The following is a 23,084-nucleotide window of genomic DNA, read 5'->3' as shown; positions in this document are numbered from 1 at the left end:
CACGGCCTTAGACTACCTTAGCCATGCTAAGCTGATTCTGCCTTTCCTAGGAGTGCATTTATTCATCAGGTCTATTACAGCAGGATGGGGATTGTCATTGCTTTCTCCAGTAACCTGTGGCTTACAAAAGCAATCACAGCAGTGAGAGTCAGTATCTACTAATCATCAGTCCTATTTCCATCACAACTGCATCTTCTTGGTATTAAGAACTTTCCTAAAAAACATAATTGCTCTCTTGCGAAAACCAAAGAAACCAAGAAACAGCTCCTTTACTAACACTACTTACTGTAACAGAAGGTTCAGTGAAGAATTAAAAGGTGTAATAGTTACTGAGCTGTATTTCAACCACAGGGGTTCTTTAAGATGGCGCTGCAATCAGCCCTCTTAAATAAAATGTCCTGTGAGCACATGAGGTGTTTAGGCAGTCCTTTATTTTGTGCAAAAAGCCTTTGTCCTGAAATCCTAATTATACAAAATCCAAGCTTTCCACCACAAAAGTAGAGAATGAACATCTATTACCAACTAAACATCACAAAGTTTTTAAAAACGCAGAACTCCACTCCCCATACTATTTTGGAGACCAACAGCTACAACGCAAGCGTTGTGTAGGTTCTGCAAAAGAAAATCATCTTTTTTTTTTTTTTAACTACTTTAAAAAAATCTCACCTGGGCACAGCATATAAAAGCAATTGAAAGAGCCAGTAAAAAGATGGATGATACAACAACATCCACAGATCGCTGGGGGCCTCGCCTCTGCAGAAATAAAGACACTGAGTCAGGTCTAAGGTTTGGATGTAGGATCTGCAGAGACATGTAATGTACCTAGAGACTTCATTTATACTCACTGTAATAACCAAACGCACCCATTCTTGGATTAGAACTCACCTTTAGATAAGAACGAAGGGATAACCAGATCTTAATGTTTTCTACCTTCTTGAGTCTGAAGTGAGGAATTTCGTATTTCCTAGCTTTCCGAGCAGATGTAATGTGACTAAAAAGCTTGGCAAATAAAAACCTCTGCAAATTAAAAACACACATACACACAAAAACATAAATTAGAAAACATAATAAAACATAAAAAGAAAAAACATTGCTAGGGTTTGCTTAGTGGTAACTGGCAGAAAGACTTAGCTTTACTGCACTCTGGGAAAGCCTAACTGCAGGGCTTGACCTCTCAGACATTTCTTCATCTTGTGCATGGCAGAGGTAGAACTGCTGATGCTACACAAGGGTAGCCACAAAGCTCTTGCTAAACCAGCAAATGACGACACCTTTCTTCATAGCATGCAATATTTAGAACTATTTTGACAAAGCTATTGCCCAGTCACGACAGAGCTGAATGTGATGTAGCCAACTCTCTAATGCTACACCTTAGAACGGGCCAGCTAAGTATGCTTTTTCCTAAGTAGCAAGTGTATCGACAAGCTTACGTCTGATAAATAGAGTCTTACCAGACTCACCTGCCTAAGTTTCTCACACATCTTACCAGATTCAACACTTCTGCTTGCTGAGACATGTTTGTCTTGCCATTGTCTGATTGGTAGCATAGTTTTGGAAGAACCACTGCTCCATGGTTCTTGAAATATTTTAGTTTCAATATATTTAAGCATACCTGTTTGTATGTTCTCTCAGCAACACACATCATGAAGAAAAACATCCAGGTTAAGCAAAGACGTTCAAGGAAGTTGATTGCAGACAAAACAATGACGGGGATGCTAGCAGGTGCTCCACAAAAGATGTGCAAAAGCTCCTTTAGAGAAATGGAGCACAACTGCTCCAGGTTATCTGTGCGGAAGAGTCTGTAGAGGAATGGTAGGAATGCTAATCCAATGGTGATGATGTTTCCCAGCATTTGATACCCCACTCCCTGCTGGTAGGCATTAACCTGGCAGGCAGGAACAAAAACAGCATGATCAACCAGGTTTTTTGCATCAAAGGAAACATACGCTGCTGTGGCAGCATTAATTTAATTGAGCACTCATTTTCCCCCCTGCCTCAAAGGACATAGCATAAAGTAATTCCACCCATTTCAGTCCAAACACCACAATTTAAAAACAAAAAATGCTCACCAGTCTTTACCGAGACTTGATAAATTTTGGTTTATGCAATTCCTAAGTACATTTAGGACAACTGTATTTGCAGCTGTGGGAGGACCTAGTTTTATACTGCATTCCCTGATTGCCAGTGTAGCTATTTTCAGTTTTTGTTGTTTTTTAAAGTGTAAGGGGGAAAGGTTGCAATGCTTTACAGCTCTCTTACCCTGCTCATGATAATCCCACTGATCTCCAGCACAGACATGTCCACCTTCTTACAGTCATTCCCTTCCCAGATCAGTGCACTCACTTTTGCAGATGCTGGACTTGTATTCTGTAGCCAAAACAAATGATTCTATAAAAGAAAAAAGAATGCAACAGGCATATGATGCATTTTTATCTTACTACTAAATAATTATTTTTCCTATTAAGTATTTAAATCGAAAGGGGATTCCAAAGTTGTCTTTGAGTGAAACACTTTGTTTTGGGAGTAGCAGTGGTCTAGTTGATAGTGGGGGGAAGTTCGTTGATTCTGTTTAGATCATTCTAGCCTTCTGTGTGATTAGCACAGCTGACAGAATGGGTTCATCCTGCAGTAGGTTGCTTACATTACACCAACAGCATTCAGATGCATCTTTTGTATTATTTGGGCAGACAAATGAGGAAGGGGGGGAGGGGGTAGTTGAATTGAAGAAGAAAGAAAGAAAAACACGAAAACTTTCACAGTACTCTCTACTGCATGCAAAACAACAAACCTGCTGGAAAACATCTTCCTTCAGGTCTCGCCTGGTACCTTTCACAGTCACTTCCTCGCTGTCACTGGTGCAGGATGAGCGGCACTCTGGGCCATGAAGCAGATCATCCCAAAGCATGTCTTCTGTCTCAGAGTCATGGCGAGTACTTTCTGAGTCTCTCCGGGTCACACTACAGCTCCGGGATCCCACGCTAATGCAGGATCTTGAGTCCTTTGAAGGTGAACAAAATTTACACAGTACAGCCCCACACCCAATTTGCATTCCCCTCTCCAAGCGATCAGACAAATCAGCTTCCACGGCTCAGTCTCAGTTGAGAACTTACAGTGACACCCACCTGATACAGACTGATGAGTGAGCTGCTAAGGGCAATCTTACTTAGTGACAGTTTTTGCAATTGTTATTTCTACATGGAAAGTCACACGGATAGCATAAGTTCCCCACCTCCATTCTCAATTTTTCAAAATAAAAACTGACTCACTAATTCTAATGCAAAGTTTTTTCTTGTTTCTGCATAACCTATGTTAAGATTTTATTTATTTAAATACTTATATCCATACATTTCATCTATATTTTATTTTTACGTAGTGGGAGTGGTGGGTCGGGAAGATAAACAAGTAATTAAGTGAATGAGTATATATCACAGAATAAAATATTTATTTCTTCAAGAATTAGAATTTATTAGCATAAAAGCTACAATACAGTGCTGCCTCCCAAACAACAATACAAGCAATTCAAGGCAGCTTGGACCATAATGTGCTGCTAGTAGAATGATTTTTTTTTTGCTATTGTTGTTAAAAAAATAGAATAGTCACAATTGTGAATGAAGTCCACAAAGCTGCAAACATGCAGGGAGGGAGGCCACACGTTACACCTGAAGATGCTGAAGCACTATTATTTAGTAATGGTCTGTTCTGATGGGAGGGATATCCCCGCACTGGTCAGGCTCAGAAAAGCTAAGCCTGTGAATTTACCACCATACCTGACTGTATATTGTGGATTCCAACTCAGATTCCACGACACTATCCGAGTCTCTGGCACCTTTAAGGGCTTCCTTGACCTGCCAAAAACAAAGGAAAAACAGCCCATGATCCATAGCAGAAAGTTGCGTGGAAAATGGCATAAATTCAACATGAGTACCTGTGAGACAGCCTGGTTCAGGGAAACAAGAGGCCTTTTCTTCTCTTCATAGCTATTGTCACTGGAAGCCCCTTCTGCATTCTGGCATAGTAAGATCCTTTGTGCCATTGCTTCAGCATCCTCCTCACTTGAAAGGTCATCAGAAATACCATCTCTGTTGGTGCAATCATCCTAGAAATGCAGCAAAATAAGATGAAGGCACCAAAAGGACCAACCTGAATTGCATCAAACCGCAGGTTCAGAGCAAGTGCTGCAACTACGCCACGATACACAGTAATCTCTTATCTACAAATGCCTAGAAATAGAGAAGTTGGAACGGCACAGTACTACAGTCCTGTAGGACTCAAGAAATTTGTTCTGAACAAATTCTAATCTATGTTCTTCATATTGGAGGCAACACCCTACTGACCCAGAGGAGCCTCAAAAGTAACTCCAACAAGCTGCTTGTTTTAGAGCTTTAAACAACAATCACGATGCCTTAACTTAGTCTCTCTCTCCCCCCCAGGACATTTCAGTCTTCGTGTTCCAACCTCCAGAGGATAACGTGAGAATTGTTTGCAAGGAAAATATTTTACAGAACTGCTTTTGAAAATTTCTAATTTATTTATTTTTAATCGTTATCAGCAGTATTCCTTAACTGAGCAGCTTACGATCAGCGATCTCTATAACTAAATAAGCAGTTAGGTAAAACAGACGTTTTCCAGGACTGTCTGTGATTAACACACTTGACTATTGTAACAGACACATGAAAAGGTGCTCACAGTGAATATTAGCAACATGCCATCTATTCAGTCCAGAAGCAGAAAGGGTTTTTAGGTTTCCTACATGTAAGCAAAGATTTATTGGGAAAGAGAGTACCTTGAATTGGATCCATCCATACACTTAAGGACCAACAGACTTTTGGGCACACACAGAAAATACTGAAACTTGCCACTTCAAATGGATGTTTCTTGCCAGTACCTGATGGCTCTTTTCTGCATCGGAAAGTTTATTCTTCTCTTTCAAGTGCAACAGCCTGTATTCAGATCTGGCATGTCTGTGCTTTATGCCATTATTCACAGCATTCACACCGTTCTCTGTCTCAGTCCCTTTCTCAGCTACCATCTTTACCCTTCTGACCCTGTGAGAGAAAACAAAATTAAGTGCTTTTATGTCAGAGAAAAGCTCTTTGAGGAAAACGTCAAGGTCTCTGTCACTTGCCATGCAGGTACAACATTAAACAATAGCTAAGGGAATACATAACTGTCTTCTTCTGACAGGCTCTTTGTGGCCTGATTCTGTTGAAGAGACTTAAATCTGCTTCACTCTCACCATTTTAGTAACTGTAAACTTCTAAATCAAGAGGGAAATATTTTCTTATTCAAAAAACTAGCTAAGGGCAACTCAGAAGGCAAGAAGTCTGCATCAAGGGAAAGGATCTGTCAATTGAAAACTCATCTAGAAACTTGCTTGAGAAAACAGTAAAAGACAATGAAATAATATCCCAAACAATCTATCCTCCTTTTCCCCCAGGTTATTTTTAGAGAAAAAGTAAGACAGTGTAGTGGGATGACTATTCGAGCAACCTTAACTAGAAGACACAATTGCTTCTGAAAATTAGGTAAAACTGTAATATAATTTGAGAATACACATTCAAGAATTGTTACTTATTTGATAAATAAAAATAAGCTCTGTCACTTTCTGCAACCCACCTACCACTTAATTTCAGCTACAGCATGAGATATAGTACAATCTCCTAGTAAGGACATTATAAAGACTCCTACAATACCAAACATGCTTTTAGTTCAAAAGCTGGCAGACCCTGGGGACATTAGTGACAGCACACATTTTGTACTCATTTTCCAAATATCAAATTGTTCACGCACTGTAATTACAAACGCACCAAACCCAGCGAAGATCACATACCTCCTTCGGAAAACCATGCCAAATAAACTGTTAAGAATGGATGCAGATTCTGACTGCTGTTCTTTACTGGCTTTCTCAGGAGAAGACCCACTGTTCCCATCAACACCCACAGATTTGCGTAATTTCCTGATTAGAAGAAATAAAAGGAGAATTCAATTTGCATAGCAAGCTAGTTTTAGGTCTTTCTTAAAAGATCTGAATCAGATTTGAACAGCATTTTAGATGCTATTTTACATGAGTCATGCAGACAGGAGGCTTACTTCCAAACAGAATAAATTTTACATGGATAAGCAGAATTTATGCATACACAAGACATCAGCGTCACTAGTAAAGGAACTGAAAAGGATACAACAGACAAATATCCAGACAGAGTCTTTACTGTAGAAATCTAACGGCAGCAAAAATCTAACCACATCCCTTATTCTCTGTTCAGATATATGACAGTTGCATTTGCACTGAGTAACACACCAAACAGTCAAATACCTAGCAGATGACCTGTAACATTTCCCACACGCAAAGAAAATTGCCAGCAATGAATCCACCAGTCATATCCATCATCATTTGCCTCTTCTCAATAAACATCAGCAATTTGGTGTAGTTAAAACCAAAGCAGGACACCAGTTTGGTTTGCAAAACCTTGAGGGTGCCTTTTTATGCAGAATACCCTCCTCTGGCCATGGAAAGGAACTATATTAAAAAGCTACCTTAGGAAAAGAAGGCCCAAATGCCAGCTAAAGCAGACCTATCGCAGCCTGGTAACTTTGCAGCATTTGTCTTCATTATGAGAAGATTACATGCAAGACAGAAAATACTCCTTTTTACATTTGCAGTTAAATAACATTGACATAAAAACAGAAGAGAAAATATTTACTCATTAACTTCTCCCATGAGCAATCCATCATATGCTCTGATCCCAACAAATAAACCCATTACCTCTCTCACCTCCTCCGCCTGCTGAGTCCGTTGTTTCCCGAAGTTTTGCTGATCTGTGTGGACACTATTTGACAGTGAACAGTTCCCATCAGTAACATAAGGCACATTGGTCCCATGACTTCACTTGCATTCACAACAGGTATCATGAAATACAATACAACTGCTATGACTGAAAAAGAGAAAATTGTATCAAATGCAAAAGCATGACCCAGTTTTTACTTCTGTCATAACTACTTATTTTTACTCTGTATTATAACTTCTGCAAATACTACTGTCATAGATCTCAATAGGCATCGCTTCATAGAAATTGCTTATTCTGCAAAGTGGTCTTCCCAAAAGAGGAAGAAAAAGCACAAAGAAGGAAATTAAAAATACATATGAAAAGAATCTGGATGCACTGAAAGAACACACTTTCGCTGTGCTCTGTGAAAGACCTACTCCTAAGCTGTAGCAGATGAAGTTCCACATCTGTTCAGAAAAGAACAATGAAAGAACCGGGACTGATAGAAGAAACCTGAGCTAATAAATCCTCACACTACATTAAAAATGCTCCAGTACACTGGGATATAAAGCACCTTTGATAAGTAACTTTTTATACGGTACAGAATAAACACTGGACAAAGAGAAAAAGGAAGCTGAAAGATCACTTCAAAGGACAAATCAAGAACAGCATAAACAATCAGCTACTGGATGACAGCGGAACTGCAGAGAAGCATTCGCTTGTGATTTCACTGGTTAAAATGTTAATGCCCAACAGATAGTAAGAGGCTGCCTAAAAATAGATTTTACTGTCAGAAAGGACCAAGCACGTTTCTCCAAACAGATCTGTGCAACACCAAGCAAAGACTTCTTACCTAAATGTTCCTACATCAAATCCACATCTGGTGCAGACCACTGCAGCTCAGAGTTGTAAGTACAAACAAGCTGTCTGAAGAGGGGTGCCTCAGTATAACAAAAGTAAAATTCAAAACTCTTCTCACCTAGATGATTACCCCATCTTCCACCGTCCTGTACGCACCAGTGATATGCCATCACAACCTCACAAAAAAGCAGAATGCCAAAGCACAGCTGGCTAAGGTTCCACAGGAAAGACGGCAGTCATGGACTCAGTGTGGCTCTTGAGTTTTGATCCAGTGCCTTATCAGCAAGACAGGGCAGAGCAAACACCGCACAAGAAGTTAGCCCATCACCTTAAAGGGTGGGAGCGTGGAACCCACAAACACACTGAGGGTAAAACTTTGCCCCGTGTCTGCAGGCAGTGCTCGGACAAGAAATTTCAGATAGGATCCTTATCCTTGATATTATGGACTACAGAAGAGTATCAGGCGCCTTGCAGAAGAAAAGATCGTGGCACAGGCTACTGCTGCTCCTTACCTTGCATAACGTAGAGTACCAGGAGCCACATAAAAATACGCTGGGAAGTAACCTGTATCCACCACTGGCTGAATAGTGGGAAAAACACAACTCTCACAATTCCTTTCCTAGTTAGCGATGTCCAAGGGATTTCAGGCTTAGCTTTGGCAAACGTAGAACCTTGAAACGAAATGAAAAATAAACAAGTCGTTATAGGTGAACTATAAGAATTTTCTTACTTGTGACTTCCTCTTTGGCCAAGGCCAAACTCCGCCAGGATGCTGCAATTCAAAAGGGAAACAGCCTGACGTCCCAGCCTCCGCAGCTCGGGCAGGTGCGCCCCAAGGCAGGCCCTCACCTCATCTGCGCGCCCCGCCGCGGAGCCCTCCCTTCCCGCCGAGCCCAACCCCTCCTGCCTCTGCCCGCGGCTTTCCCCTCAGGCACGGCCCCGCCCGGCGGCACGCCGGGGGCCGCAGCAGGCCCGCAGAAGAGCTCGGCAGAGGAGCTCGGCAGCAGGCCCTCAGCGCCCCGCCGCGCTGCCGCTCCGAAAGGCGGCGCCCAGACGGAGCCGGGCGGCGCTGAGGGACGGGCGGGCCCCCGCCGAGGCACCCGCCCGCCGCCGGCACCCCCTCACCTCGGATGAGATCCACGTCGATCAGGTCGGGCTGGATGTGCCCCTTCTTTTTAGGTTTGTTTTTGAAGCCCTGCGGAGCCGAAAACAAAGGCCCGTCAGCCCCGGCGAGCGCCGCGGCGCCGGGCAGCGCGGCGGGGCCGCCGCCGTTACCTTCATCTCGGTCTGCTCGATGGCCTTCTCCCATATCTGCTGGTCGTAGGCCCCGACCTGCAAGGAGACGAGGCTGAGGGCACGGCCGGGCCCGCGCCCGCGCCGGCCGCGCCGCACTCACCTTCTTCTGGTACCACGAGATCGCGTCACGGTCGCGCGCGGCCATGGGGCGCGGCCCGGCCCCGGCCCCGGCCCCGGGCCGCTCCCGCCGATGCCTCCGTTACCCGGGAGACCGCCGCGCGCCGCCCGCCCGGTGCTCGACTGCCGCCGCCTGGCGCCGCCCCGGCCCGGGCAGGCAGCGCGAGGGGAGCGCCGAGCGGCCCCGGCCCGCCCCCTCAGCGGCGCAACAAGGAGCGAGGCAGGGAAGGGACAAAATCAGACTTTGTTTATTAAAAAAATACTTTACAGGAAAAAAATCTATGCATTCCGCTCGACTATTTTACAAAGAAATAGCTTAACAGTTTGACACTCTTGTACAGTCAGCTACTAAAGGAAATGCACTGCGTCAGAGGAGTATTCACACAGAGGCTGTGGAGCTGTATCCGCTTACACCACTCGTCGTAAAAACCTCTTTAAAACACTTGCTAAATGTCAATAAATATACTAAGGCCGCACAAAGCAAACAGTCTTCCAGGCAATTGTACACGTCCTCTGTAGGCAAAGACCTTAGATAAATTAAAACCACAGAAAAAAAATCTTAGCTGCCAATCCAAATCAAACCACAAAAACAGCAATACAGAACTCTCTTTACACGTTGTACAAAGAAACCAGAAGCATATGGATTCCTTTAAACGCAATTCGGAGTGCCACCGTGAGACACCTTCTCAAGGCCATGTGCTATGGCAGCCCAGGGCCGCCCTGCCCCGGGGAAGGACAGGGGCAAACAGGGGGATTTCTGGCCGGACCAACGAAAGTACAGCACGCGGGGCTTCGGGTGAGAGGCTGATTTCTGGGAGTAAAAACAAATGCTCCTCTTGCACCCCTTAGACAGGCAAACGCCTACAAGCACTTCGCATTCCTAGGAAATGTGGATTTCAGGAGTTTATCACTCAGGTGGTTCAGACCTGAAAATGGCAGGCCATGCCAGGAGATGGACTTTAACTTTTGTTTGTGGTAGAAGATCTGACAATTAGCATCCTCCAGGGGAACTAAACTGTAATGTGTAGATCTGACAGAATACAGTACGGAGCCCTTTTTCTGTATAGCAAGATCTGTACCTATGAAAAAAGGTTATTATAAATCCCCTGAGAACACTCCAGTGAGTGTCCTACCTTCCTGGAAGAGAATGTGTCAAGTATCTGCACAGAACGACTTCTAGCATGTCTGAAGGAGAGAGGAAAGCGAAGATAACTGATGCTTCATCTTTAAACTGTGTTTTGCTAGTTCACTTCTTGCACAACTGAGCCACTCATCTTTATCCTGACAGTTGTTTTTATCAACAGCACTGTATTTAAAATAGAACCCTAAGCCTGAGGTCTGTCTGATCACTCTTTGTGGTCAGAATACTTGGTCAATGAGTAGTTGTCCCCAGCACAAAGTAGGAGGGTTTTTCTAGATAGCTGCCGATGACATAAGCTAAAAAGAAATTAGACAAACATCACAGGAGCCACATAAATGGAGAATTGGCAATTTATAGTAACTGAGCAGCACTGGTATTTATGAACTGTTCTGCATCTCTCCTGGTGGTACTCCTGAGATCTATTAAAACAACTCATGAAATATGCCAGTTTGATTATCTCTACATATAGGCTGTTTTATGAAATCTTAGAGAAATTCAAGCAGCTACTTAGTGTGATATATTCAGAAATAATTACTTTGACTTAACCAGAGATTTGTTTTGCTTGTACACTAAATGGTTTCAATGCATTACTTCATTTCTAAGTAGCCATAGCTTAAAAAAATAATCAACATTCCACATATTATTGTGGAAAATGTTTGCATCTTTCACATCAAGGCATTGTTCTAACTATGCTCTATTGATTTCAGTGGAATTGAAGTGTTTCTGAAGTAATGGGTAGAGAGTTTGGTGACCAGCTTCATAAGCAATCTCTCCCTTACTACACATCCAGATCTGAGGTGGAGTTTGAAAGCAGTAAACTATGCTTTTGGTTAAAGCATAACAAAGCTGATAATTTACGTAGGAAACAGCTTTTTATAAAGATTGTATACAGTTTGCTCCTCTCTTCCTCAGTCTTCCAAGCATGCTAGAACAGTATCGGCAACATTCAAGCCATTTGAAGGTACATTTCTATATTTAAATTTGATATTAGATAGATATCACATTAGTAATTGAACTGAATGTAAATAGAGCGTGATACTATGGATCACTTCCCTCCATCCAAAGAGATGCCAGAGCGTTTCTGTGGTATGTCAGGCTATAGGCACAGATTTCACTAAACCTCGAATTCTATAAGCAACATGAGCCACTCTGGTCTTCTTCCTTTATCCATTTAAAACATGCTATTAGAATTTACAGAGGGCTTCCAAATTGATTCCCCCTTCATTCTATTTCAGCTTTTAATATAAAGTAGACAATTTGTTGTATGGGGGCTCTTAATTTGTTTATTGTGCCATTAAAGATATGTTTGTGGAATCACTGAAGTATCTGCAGATTTGTCCATTCCTGAGTGATTGTACAGTGCTGGCTGTCAAAGAACACCCACCTTATTATGTACCTCTACTGACACAACCAAAGAATAGCACATGTGAGAAGGAAAACGGGCACTTGGAAGACTAGCAGACTTCTTAAAAGGAAAGAACACCCTTGGGTAATACAATCTTCAAATGTGAAGGATGAACCGAAACCACTATTGCCTGTGAGGAATTTTACTTTGCACAACCCTTAAAGCTATGAAATTCCTCTCAACATAAAAAGTGGAAAAAACCCACCAGAGAACAGACTGCTCATTTATGAACCAGTCTGGATCATCTAGAATTTCTGCTAAGATTAAATTACACCCCTGCATGAATCACATTTTATCATAAAAGCTTTCCATTCTAACACCTTATTTACACAGATTACTAAACAAGTCACTACCACTTCAATCTGTAAGTTAGTTTTAAATTGAAATATTTCCTAGTCCTCATTTTTGTACCGAAGACAATACATACATACACATAAGGAGTAATACAGGTTCTAACTAATCACTGCAGTATCTTCTGATGATTATTTTTCTATCAGTTTAAAATAGTGACCTCTACATTGAGGTGCTAATATGTATATAAAAGCCTACACAAACAATATTGCACAAAGTAAGATTTATCATAGAGTAACATATTTTAGAGACCCTTATAAAGAGAAGAGTAATAATTGATATTAAAAAGATGCATCCAGAACTAACACAGCATCTTTGCTTTTGTCTAGTCTAACATAGTGTTTCAAATCTTTCCTACCCCACTGAGGATCAGGACAAATAAAGTTATCTGGAGACAGCTTAACTTACACCAAAACCCAACTTGTACTCTAAATGTGGGTAGGGGGAAGGGAGAGGGTGAGAGGGACAGGACTCTTCCTTTTGATGACTGGAAAGGGCAATAATAAATGGGGTAAGTGAAAAGTCAAATACAGATTACACGTTAACATTTAGAAATATTGAAAGATTGTTCAAAAACTGTTGATAGCTGACACTCTACATATTTAGCACGTGCCACTGATTTTTCCACAGTACCTGGGCACCCGAAAGCTACACATGGAAACAGCAGTCCAATGCCATAATACTTTTTATTGTGAAACAGTAATACAGAACTTCCTAGAATAAGGACATTCTTGTTGTGTAAGTCAGTTACCAACTCAACGCTATTATATTAAGTGCATCAGTACAAGGGAAAGTGTGGTTCCATTGGACATATATTACGACCTGATCAAAACAAGCTGCCAAGTTGGTTAGCATTTTAAAGCCTTAAAGTGCTCAAAGATAGCAGTTTCCTCCGTAAGACTACCAATAGATTCTCTGATTTTGACACTAGTATTAATCATGTTCAGGGAAGATGTACTTTGGAAGCAAAACCCTCATACCAAATAGTAATAAGCAGTGCTATGAAAAGTGTTAGGTCAGTAAGTCATTGCATTTCAACAGGATCAGACACTTTCTTCAGTTAATTTTACAGATCACCTTTGTAGGAACTGTAAGAAATACAGATCAATTTCTAGAGCTTGTATATAAACCAACTTGCATATAAACCAACATGTCAACAACAGACATACCAAAAATTTCACAAAACATCAACAAAAGTGCTGTGCTTTCTCTTTTTTTTAAGCAATTAAAATGAGATGGGAAAGTTCTTTGCAAGCCTTCTACAAAAACATCACTTTCTGGCAAAGAATAAAGTAAAAACAGGGAAATAACACTGACCAATACAGTTCAATCATTTTATGTTCCTGGAGGAATTTCATTCTGATTTTGAGGAGATATTCAATATCTCTTTACTGAAACAGAAAGAAGTGGTAGACCACTGTTACAGGTTGTACTAAGGGGTTAAAATACAACTTGAATTTTGCATAATCTGTGTAAAAAAGATATGCTTGACATTTTGGAATGTCACCTTTCTCTATAGAATTATAGGCAAGATTTCTCCAATAAAACATAAGCCAGTTATAAAACTATAACTTCACATCAAAATTTTAAAAAGTTGTTAAAAAATGTTTGATTATATACATATCACACAGAAGAGCCTGTATGATCCTGTGGATTGTGTTGCTGATTAGACTCTACTTTAAAACCTGGAAGGGGCTGGGCCACCTGATCTGGTTGCACAAGTCCTGATATTGAAGAAACAGAGGAAGAAAGCACCCCTGTTGTAAGCTGCATTTCTGTACCTGGTTCTTCAGACTCTATTTTTACACTCACACATTGGGATTCCCCTTCTGACTCTGTCTTCCCAGGAACGCTACTGTTCAAGTTTGAATCGCTTTCTGTACTTTGAGAAGTCTCCCCCACAGGGTGATATTGTTTAAGTCTTATGTGCCAAGCTAAGCTGCAGACTGCTGACACTGTTTTGAATTGATGAATGACATTTCTAGGGATGAAGTAGATGTCATTGTCACATAACTGAATTCTAGCATAGCGAATGCCTTCCCGTCTCATTTGGTTTAGTTTGGCTTCATCCACCCATTGAACACACTGAGAGAAGGAAAGATGGTAAAGTTAGTGGTATACTCTGTTCAGGGTAAACAATTCAGTATCCACCTATTTTCAACATACTTTGTACCTGGATCAGAATGCAGCTATTTAAACAGGTAAAAGTTCATTTTTTTAAATTACATTAAAAAAATCCAATTCTCATTTATCTAATGTGTACATCTTTGAGAGGACGATGAACAGCTGAAAACACTCTACAGTCATAGCTGAAAACAGCAGATTTGAAACAAGGCTGCATCATTTTGGCTGCCAGGACTGAGTTTAGATGCCTTCATATCCTAAGGCAACATCACGGTATTAAAAAGACAGAAAGAGGCATACGTGATTTTTAATCAATTTAAAATCATTTCTATAGCATATACATTCTAGACACTGTTCGTTACTACTAGCTAGTACAGGGAGCTACCTACCCAGCAGGCTCCCGGACTTAGATACTGCATAGACCTCTTATTACCAACAGGAGGTAGAACAAACAAACGAACCCAAAGGAGAAAGAAGGAAAATGAGTAACATTAAAGTCAGAGATACCTCCACCCAGAAATAGTGCTAGGAGATAACAACCCAACTTGACTGCACACAGTCCCGGGCAGCCTGCCCTATCTGAACCTGCTTGCGCAGAGGGGCTGGACTCGATCTTAATATGTCACTTCCAACCTCAGTAAATCTGTGATTCTGTGAAAGATAACCTGCCATTTCTTATCTTCAAAATTATTACTTGGAGCAATTGAAAATCCACACATTGTTGAAAAATTACTTAAAAGTATGAAACATTCCACAAGCATTATGTCGAGATGTGAGATGTCAAGATGCGAGATGAATGTTTAAAGGCATTGATACAGTATAAAAGCTGACATTCCAGTCCCAATGGCAAGGTGCCAATCACTGCAACCCCTAGGACAAGTTAAAAAAAGAAAGACCTTGTGGAAAAGTCACCTGAGACACCCATCAAGAATTCCGAAGTGTATAGTTAAAACCTGGGTATCTGAGATGAAGCTGGGAAGTAATTCCCATTGGACTCAACTACAAGTAAATACCTGCCAGAATCTTTTATGCAAAAAAGTTACTTTCATACTGGAGGCATATCAGTGGTATATTTTTTTCTCTACAGTATACTTTTTGTAATGCATTTATCCCAGATCAGTAGATTTTGCTCTGTGAGGGCTGCTGGTCTCAGGTTATTTCAGTCATCATAACTGTAAAACTAAGATGAGACTGGCAGAAGAACACAAAGTGATTCACAGCACAGATCCCAGCTTGGTGGAAAGGAAACAAGGAAAATTGCTTAAGGGAGGCAAGAACTGAGAGCCACTGGGGATACAGAAGGGCTGACTATAGAGCAAACCTGAAAACTATCAGAAGCTATCTCCAAAATACTAAGAACAAGTTGTCAGTAGGAAAGATTAAATACCTGTGACACTGGCGGTTCATGCAGGTCCAACTGAAGTCTCTGCACAACATCAGTGAAATCTTCAGCATGGAAACAAACCACATCTTTGGTTATACGAGGCTGGTCACTCCTAGAAAGAGATAATTACAGGAATTTTTAAACAACTTGACATAGATAATTGCTTCATTGAACAAACTACTGCAGTTTTCTTCTGGACATAAAGTCTAATCACTCCTCAATAAATAGGTATGTTATTCAGGAAAGTAGGTATTATTTGTAGGTTGTTTTTTTTTTTTCATTTTACTTTATTGATGCACGCACAACAGAAGTGATGATTTTTGTGGACAAATGCTATACTGACATGTCAGAGAAGGAGGTTCAAATTGCCGCTATACCGAAGTATCCTGTACATCCTAGGAGCCAAAATTTACCTCAATTCTTCTATTGTACGATTATACAGAGTAATTCTGATTAAAGAAATGTAACAATGCAGCACTTTGAAACTGTAATAAGGACAATATTAGTCAGCTGTTTTTCATCTAATGGCTGTGAATCAGTAAAGGAAGTTCTGGCAGCTTTTATTTATATGAAAATCTAATAATATTGCTAATGATGCTACCAAAATTCTACTGTAATTGTCCAAAATAACCATGCAAGTCTGTAGTTTCTATGCAAGGTCAACAGCAATGCCTTAAGTACACAAAATGAAAAAGCATTATAGCTATGAAGTTAATTACATCACTGAGATCTTCGATTACTGTTTACCAAAGTTGCACTAATATACCTGCTCAGGAAAAGAACAATCACAGATGATGGTGCAGGCGTGGTATCCTGAGGCTTTTTTTGTATGTCACTAAAATTTTCTGCAGACTGCTGTTACAACTCCTGTACTGCCTCAACAAGAGGGAAAATAATAGATACATAGCCTATATTTCTCACCTCTAGACTGCATTTATTTCATTACAGGCTTTAGACAATTTCTTTAATTAGGCTCGTTTTCCAATGAATTTTCTTTTCTTAAGAGAGAAAAATATTTAGACTTGCCCACACCCATGGTAATAGTTGCATTTTAGTGGCACTTACCATTCCCCAAACTGCACAGCCTTCAGAACACCTACAGCAGCTGTACTCTGCCAGTCAAATCCTTGACCCACATGATCAGCGTGAGCCCTTGTTCGGTCTTCAAACAGAACCTCACGGGGCTCACTGGTCCGAGGTAGGTACTGGAGATTCTTTATTTCATTCATTGACCTATAACATGATTAAAAGACATACTAAAAATTATGGCAGACTACTCAGAAAATAAATGCTTGTATTAAAATCCTCCTAAAGTATTGTATACAGCAGGCTTCAAAATCAAAGACTGACTTAATCTAGGTATTTGACAATAAAAGATTGAATCAAATACAACTAAGTACAATTCAGGTTATGAGATCAAACTTCATAAAATAACAAATCCAATTGCTAAAAAAATATATTTTTCCACCTGTGCTAAAAATGTTCTTCCAGAAATTTAATGGCAAGAAGAATAGAGCTATTTTTAAAGATATTAAGTTATTTAGTTATTTAGAAGTACCTCCAGAAATTCTGCTGGAAATTATGATTAAAATATGCTTCCAATTCTTAATCTCCTAAAATTAGTTCTACAGCATGCTCTTTCTGAGAAAGATAGCAAGTCTATGTATATGTACCATAGTATTTCCTGAGAAGGAAGACAGTATCACAACTGTTTTAGCGCTAATATTAAAATCCAACTCTAATGGTGTTAAGGATCTGATCTGTTTTAGAGCATTTCACCCACACAATTAGTTCTTTCCACAGAAGTTAGCTGAATAAACATATCTCCTGAAGGACAATCAAAACAGGTGTCAGTGTTAACGAAGCATTGATCAAGGACATATTACAATAAAAAGTGATGAAATAAAATAACCATCATAAATAACATATTTGGCTTAATTCACTGAGCAAATTTTAAAGAAAAATGAAAATGTAAAGCGTAAGCCTGTGAATTAGCCTTCTGAAAGAACTAATTATATATAAAAGAGCAGTTTTGTTCTCAAATCTAAAACATACATAACTGCAATGTTTTTCCTTTAATACAGAAAAAAAGCGTTACCGGCGTCGCTTGAATGGTGATTTTGGCATATCAGCTGTTGGGATCATCTGCTCTCCTGGTCTCACCCACATTATGGGACCATCATCACTTTGTGACCTGCACTGAAGTCTGAGACTAGAAAGAGTACCCCAGGGCAAAGTCATCTAAAAAGCAGAGCACAAAGCACTGGATGAGATGGATATATTAAACAGTGTTCTTTTGGTAAAACTAGTTTGAACCTACTGTCAAAGAAATAGTATAAAAACTGACGTTCTGAGAGGTAAAATATATTGCAAGCTACCTTTACCAAACTTAGTTTTTAGGGAAGTAGATAAATGATTAGGTAGTATGTTTATATATATGAGATATGATAATAAACTTCAGTTGATTTTTGAATTATTTCCAAAACTGTAGCGAGTTAGTTCAACATCTTTCATTTGGACACAGGAAAGAACGTACCTCAATCTTTGGTAGCTCCAATTATAAACACATCAATGGAGAAAATATTTGCAAGGTTTCTAATTGCTTTGAAATATATGAAACTTAGTAATCATTTAAATATCTATAGGTCTTTAAAGAAAACACCACAAGTTACTGCTTACTCTCAGAAACGGAGATTCTTCTAACATATCTAGAAATTCTGGAAAGTAGTCCCCAACTTCTTCATCAACTGCTCCAACAAGACTGATCTGCCGCATTGGTCCTGCTCTGTAGGTTCCACAGCAGTATGTTCGATTGACCTGAGTAACCAGAAAGGAAAAAACACCACCACTGCTTTAGTTAAATTTCAAGAGATTAATTTTTAATATAATGCACTAGGCCATAGCCCAGTGTTCATACAAATCCAAGACTCACCTACATCTATTTCATTAGAGATGTCTCTAAGAATATGCAAAGAGACTGTTTAGAACATCCATATCTGTAGGGTATCCCAGGGGAAAATAACTCCTGTTTAAATGACTGATAGCACATGCTTCTATGGGTTGAATAATAGCAAGTTAGTATTTGACTAATTCAGCGCTTTCAGGCTGACTTGAGAAAATTGACATGCAAAGTTTCTTTGCAACTCAGTTTAAGCTTGCTGGTAAAAGCCTATTTATTAGCACAGCTGAGTATTGCTTCTACATTTCAAAACGTATACTACTGAAATACGTACATTCTTCATTTCAGTCATGTCCTATAGGTCTTCCCCTATGACTAGTGAAAAATCTGTGTCCCCTGCAGGTAGTGGTTCTGACAACATTGCTACAGCAATGAACTTTGGGAACTGAGAGGTCTAACTAGAAATCCAGTGGTCAGGTGTATGTTTCAGTGTTTATCTACAATCTTAGGATTACCATTTGTAACAATGGTAAAATTGTTACAAAATTTGTGCAGCAGAGAGTGTCCCACTTTCTCAGGTCATCTGGATACTTTTCTTGCCAATTTCCCATTCTCAGAGGAGAACCACCAGCAAGATTCCATCTTTCTCTAGGCTTTTTGTATGAACTGCAGCCATATATAACATGCCACATTGCCACAGAGTACATTGTATGTAGATGCTGCGGCAATTCAGTCTTAAAAGATCACCAATTCTGCAATAATTAGTCTGTATTCTCAAATTCATCTGAACTCCAACCTTCCATCACCCTTCAGCAGCCTCCCTATATTCATCACATGGTTCTAGTGGTGAAAAGTCGCAGCCCAGCTCCATGACTAAAATGGTGGGACAGGTGCATAGGGGAGAGCACTACAGGTAAATTTGCATTTTATAGCCATTTATAGAACGCATGATACCTTCTGTAACTCCATTTATAGACATGTATGAAGTAATTAGTTCTAAAGCATTGCACTTTGTTTTTCAGCCAATAAAACAAATGTAAACTACTCCGTAAAGTTGTTAAAACTAAATTAGGATAGATTAATAAAGACTTAAAGCTACTGCTGCAATTTTGTCCTGTAGCAGCAACCACAGATACTTAGCATAATTATAGGAGTTCAATTCACTCCTTCTTCCAGAGTTTTCTTTCTTTAGCTTTGTGTATAGCCAGTTGGCAGTTCTGTATTGATTGTACACATTTATACTTCAATGAAAAGCTAAGCAGGAGCCAAAGATGATTTCACATACAGCTTTATTCCTCAGCCCACAGCTCACTGCTATACCACATCACCTCTACCTGCAGATAGAGAGCTTTACACCCTAAGTCACTCACAGGAAAGCGGAGTGCTTCAGCTAGATAATGGAGTTCAAGTCCATAAAGACTATTACTAAAAGCTGAATCAGCATATACTAACTTTGGTACTGACCATACAGATTTTATGAACTAGGTATGCTCTTCAGGGGCTGTTACCCCCAGTGAAAGTTAAGACTTCAAATCCTATTAGAACATTACTGGAAAAGGTTCATATCTAATGTCACTGAAGTGGAATGATTTCACCAGCTTTCTAGAATGAAATTCAGAGCAAAAGTATAGGAAAAACATTGCATTAGTCTGGGTCTATGCAGCAGCAAGGGAACTAAGGACTGAAATGCCCTGGTCCTTAAGCCAGTTAAGTTTAACTGCCTGCTGCTATTGAAGTAAATGAGAAATAGACTATTTCGAGCTGAGTTATGTTCTACTGAAGTGACTTGTAGAGGTTCACTAGTACTTCACAGGTGTTTGTCATGAAAGTCAAAATTGGTAAACACCATATGCAAGATTTTCCTTTAAGAAGTGTTTTCAAAAGGAATAGAAGACTAGGAGCTTTGACATTACTTTTAATTTCAAGAAATAGAAGAGAATGAGAGCTAGAAAGAAAACACTAAAAATACTTTTAGGAAATCTCAGATTTCTGTTTAGTTAGTTTCAGTGTAAACACATCCTGTTTTTAATTCTCAAGTGTATATATTCCTTTAAGTTATTAAAAACTATCTGCCAACTCACTGCAGTCCCCAGCAGGCTGGGGTATTCATCTCAAGCCCCTCAATCATCAGTGATTGAGTTCACCAGTTTAACGGTGTCAAAAAATTCCCAAATATGTAGTTTGTGTCTCCTCAATTCCTTCAGAGCCGCACTAACCCAATTCAGTGGTATTAGTATTTGTGGTCTTAACAATATGGACTACACTAGGACCTTGCATAATAAGAAATGTGTTCATCGCTGTCTGAAAGAACAGGCATTTAAGTATTAGAACAAGTAAGCCAGAGCCAATACAAGCAAAAAAATCAGAGCACATTCAATCTTAAATATTTTAATATACAGAAACCAAAAAATGATATGGTATAAATTCACGTTGGAGTGATTTGCTTTAATTATTCAGTTTGCATTATTCTCACTGCCCTGAGGACAGAGAAATTCACCTTGCAAATGAGCTAACCATTAGATTTTGTGAAGTCTTCCAGATTCAAGACCTTCCTTCGAATGGAAGACACTCCCTATTGATACTCATTTTGTCTGAACAGGTACAAAACCAGCTGAATGTTGTACAAGCCAGCAGTCAAGTTAACTTCCAGTTAATTTGCAATTTGCAGATCAAAGTTTTGATTTCTTGACACAACACAGTATGGTTCAGTACAGCACACAAGTTCACACATACCAAAGGTTCACCTTAAAATTGAGGTGATTTAATTGAGCATCCTCAACTGACAATAAAATCAGTGTTAGAGCATACAGTCTTCCTGTAATATGCTTAATCTGCAAAGGCATGACATTCTATAATGTACAATTATTTTGTATATTTTCTCATACAGGAAGGTCCAAAAGCGTAACTTAAACAAATTGGTCATTCCTTAGTGCTGCCAAGGAATAGCAGTAAGCCTGACTTATCCCCCCTGTTCTCTTAAGCAGAGCATTTTAGCCACCTCTAAAGATAAACTAGTTTGTAAGACTTGAGCTTCAGCAGAATGCATCTGCCATAGTTGAAGCCATCAAGCATTTAAGTGAATCTTTAAACTACTATAGCATTGCCTATACTCTCTAAAGACTCATGTTTCATTTGTCTTAAAAGTGTGACAACTATTTCCATATATGCTTGTTCAGTGTGTGAACCACACTAACATACTTCAGCCAGGGAAGATTAACCAGACATGCCAAAGCTGGGTTTAGAGAGGCATTTCAACCTAACTGAACCTAGTGTCATGACTCAAGTTTAGAGAGTACTTAAAATAGAATTGAAATACCAGCATACTCTGTAACCCAGGGAAGCCTCTTACTCATTACCATGCATTCCTCACATATATTTATAGTACAGGCTATTCATGTTCACAAGACCAAGACATTCACCAGGAAAAAGTATTATTGTTAAATATCCAGTTGGCACCACTTAGCTATTTTAGGGGACCATCACATATACTCAAAGTAAATTAGAATGTAATCATGACATCAAAGAACACAGTATAAGTAACTAATACAGAAGACTTTGAAACCTAGCTTGTAGACAAGTCTCACATCTGTATAGCACATGCAGAGATGTGTATTACGTAGAAGTGCTCTTTGCTGATAGCAGCTGTTTGTATGCTCATACATTGAGCTGATCTTGGAGTAATAAGCACTTTGATGCAGCTGTCAGATCAAGGAATTACTTAACCCATGAAGTAGAATCTGTTCTAAAGTAAGTGCTACACAGCTATCAATTGTCAAAGAAGTTCATAAACTAAGTAGTACAATTACTAATTTAATGGTTACTATGCTAAGTGCTGGAAAGTATTAAAAGACTCTGCATATTACCATACAGTAACTCGGTAAGGCAGTAACTGCTTTTCCAACGCAAATCTAGCTTACAACTATTTGGTAATCCTCAGAGAGATCCAGACAGCCCACCACAAGTATTACAGTTTCAAAGTCTGTTGCTAAAGGATGTCTGTTCCAGCAGTGCTGAAGTGCAACGGACTGCGGAGTTTCAGATTTCTCCTTCCAACTGATGAACCAGTATTTGAGACCTTAACTTCTTCCAAGGGCTTAGAAAGAAGCATCAGTTTGAATCTGTTTTTAGTCTAGACTGAGCAAGAAAAGATTTTAATTCCACTTGTTACAAACTTATCTCAACTGTAACATTGCTGCATATTCAAGACTTTTCCAAGCTCCATGACAGGAGTCAAATGTAAAGGGTTTTCATAAGGGAGTCTTAAAGTTAGCTGTTACTATTGTTGCATCCAGTTAAGTTGCATGAGATAGTTTGAGAACTTGACTCTTGTGACTAGCTTTCAGAGCTAAGTTTCTCTCCCCTAAACCAGTGATGAAAAGGTTTTACTTCTACAGATTTTAAGGTAGTTTAAGCCTATACACTACCTTGATGTTCATAGTAAAGTGAAAATCTTTTTCAATGAAAATTAGAAACCATTCCACTCATCTCTCTGAAATTGGAAAGCAAGTACCAAGTAACACCCTGCATCAGCTACTGATGTTAAAAAACCCTCATCTATTGTGCATGACATACTGAAACCTGAAAGGCACTGTCACTGTAAATACTAAGATTGCAAACCAAAAAAGATCTATTGAAGGAAAAAGCAAAGTAATCAACTCTTAATACAGACTTGCCTATTGTTTGAACAGCATCAGTGTTCTTCCCAGCTCAGAAAATAAATCAGTACCTTGCAAGACCAGTAG

The 23,084-nt window shown here is 39.6% G+C and overlaps 1 protein-coding gene across 4 annotated transcripts in view; it reads right to left on the bottom strand.

The window, feature by feature from the left end:
- PHTF1 (putative homeodomain transcription factor 1) overlaps positions 1 to 23,084 on the bottom strand; it is a 32,071-nt gene that overhangs the window by 3,674 nt on the left and 5,313 nt on the right. Inside the window, exons 3-19 of one of the 4 annotated variants that reach the window (XM_083812920.1) lie at positions 18,123 to 18,260; positions 17,542 to 17,684; positions 16,509 to 16,676; positions 15,447 to 15,555; positions 8,901 to 8,957; positions 8,751 to 8,820; positions 8,138 to 8,296; positions 6,773 to 6,932; positions 5,831 to 5,956; positions 4,886 to 5,045; positions 3,926 to 4,096; positions 3,768 to 3,845; positions 2,789 to 2,998; positions 2,260 to 2,388; positions 1,613 to 1,885; positions 886 to 1,017; positions 667 to 753 (exon numbers count right to left, since the gene is read on the bottom strand). In XM_083812920.1, coding sequence (XP_083669046.1) covers positions 667 to 753; positions 886 to 1,017; positions 1,613 to 1,885; positions 2,260 to 2,388; positions 2,789 to 2,998; positions 3,768 to 3,845; positions 3,926 to 4,096; positions 4,886 to 5,045; positions 5,831 to 5,956; positions 6,773 to 6,932; positions 8,138 to 8,296; positions 8,751 to 8,820; positions 8,901 to 8,957; positions 15,447 to 15,555; positions 16,509 to 16,676; positions 17,542 to 17,684; positions 18,123 to 18,260 — 2,370 coding nt within the window. Of the gene's footprint in view, positions 1 to 666; positions 754 to 885; positions 1,018 to 1,612; positions 1,886 to 2,259; positions 2,389 to 2,788; positions 2,999 to 3,767; positions 3,846 to 3,925; positions 4,097 to 4,885; positions 5,046 to 5,830; positions 5,957 to 6,772; positions 6,933 to 8,137; positions 8,297 to 8,750; positions 8,821 to 8,900; positions 8,958 to 9,021; positions 14,021 to 15,446; positions 15,556 to 16,508; positions 16,677 to 17,541; positions 17,685 to 18,122; positions 18,261 to 23,084 lie in introns of those variants that run through there. The other 3 variants (XM_083812921.1, XM_083812923.1, XM_083812922.1) reach the window with 3 other exon arrangements.

Source organism: Anser anser (genome assembly GCF_964211835.1).
Source record: "Anser anser genome assembly, chromosome: 27".
Lineage (NCBI taxonomy): Eukaryota > Metazoa > Chordata > Aves > Anseriformes > Anatidae > Anser > Anser anser.
Note: the sequence above shows the minus strand (reverse complement) of the source record. Positions and strands in the feature narration are given on the sequence as shown.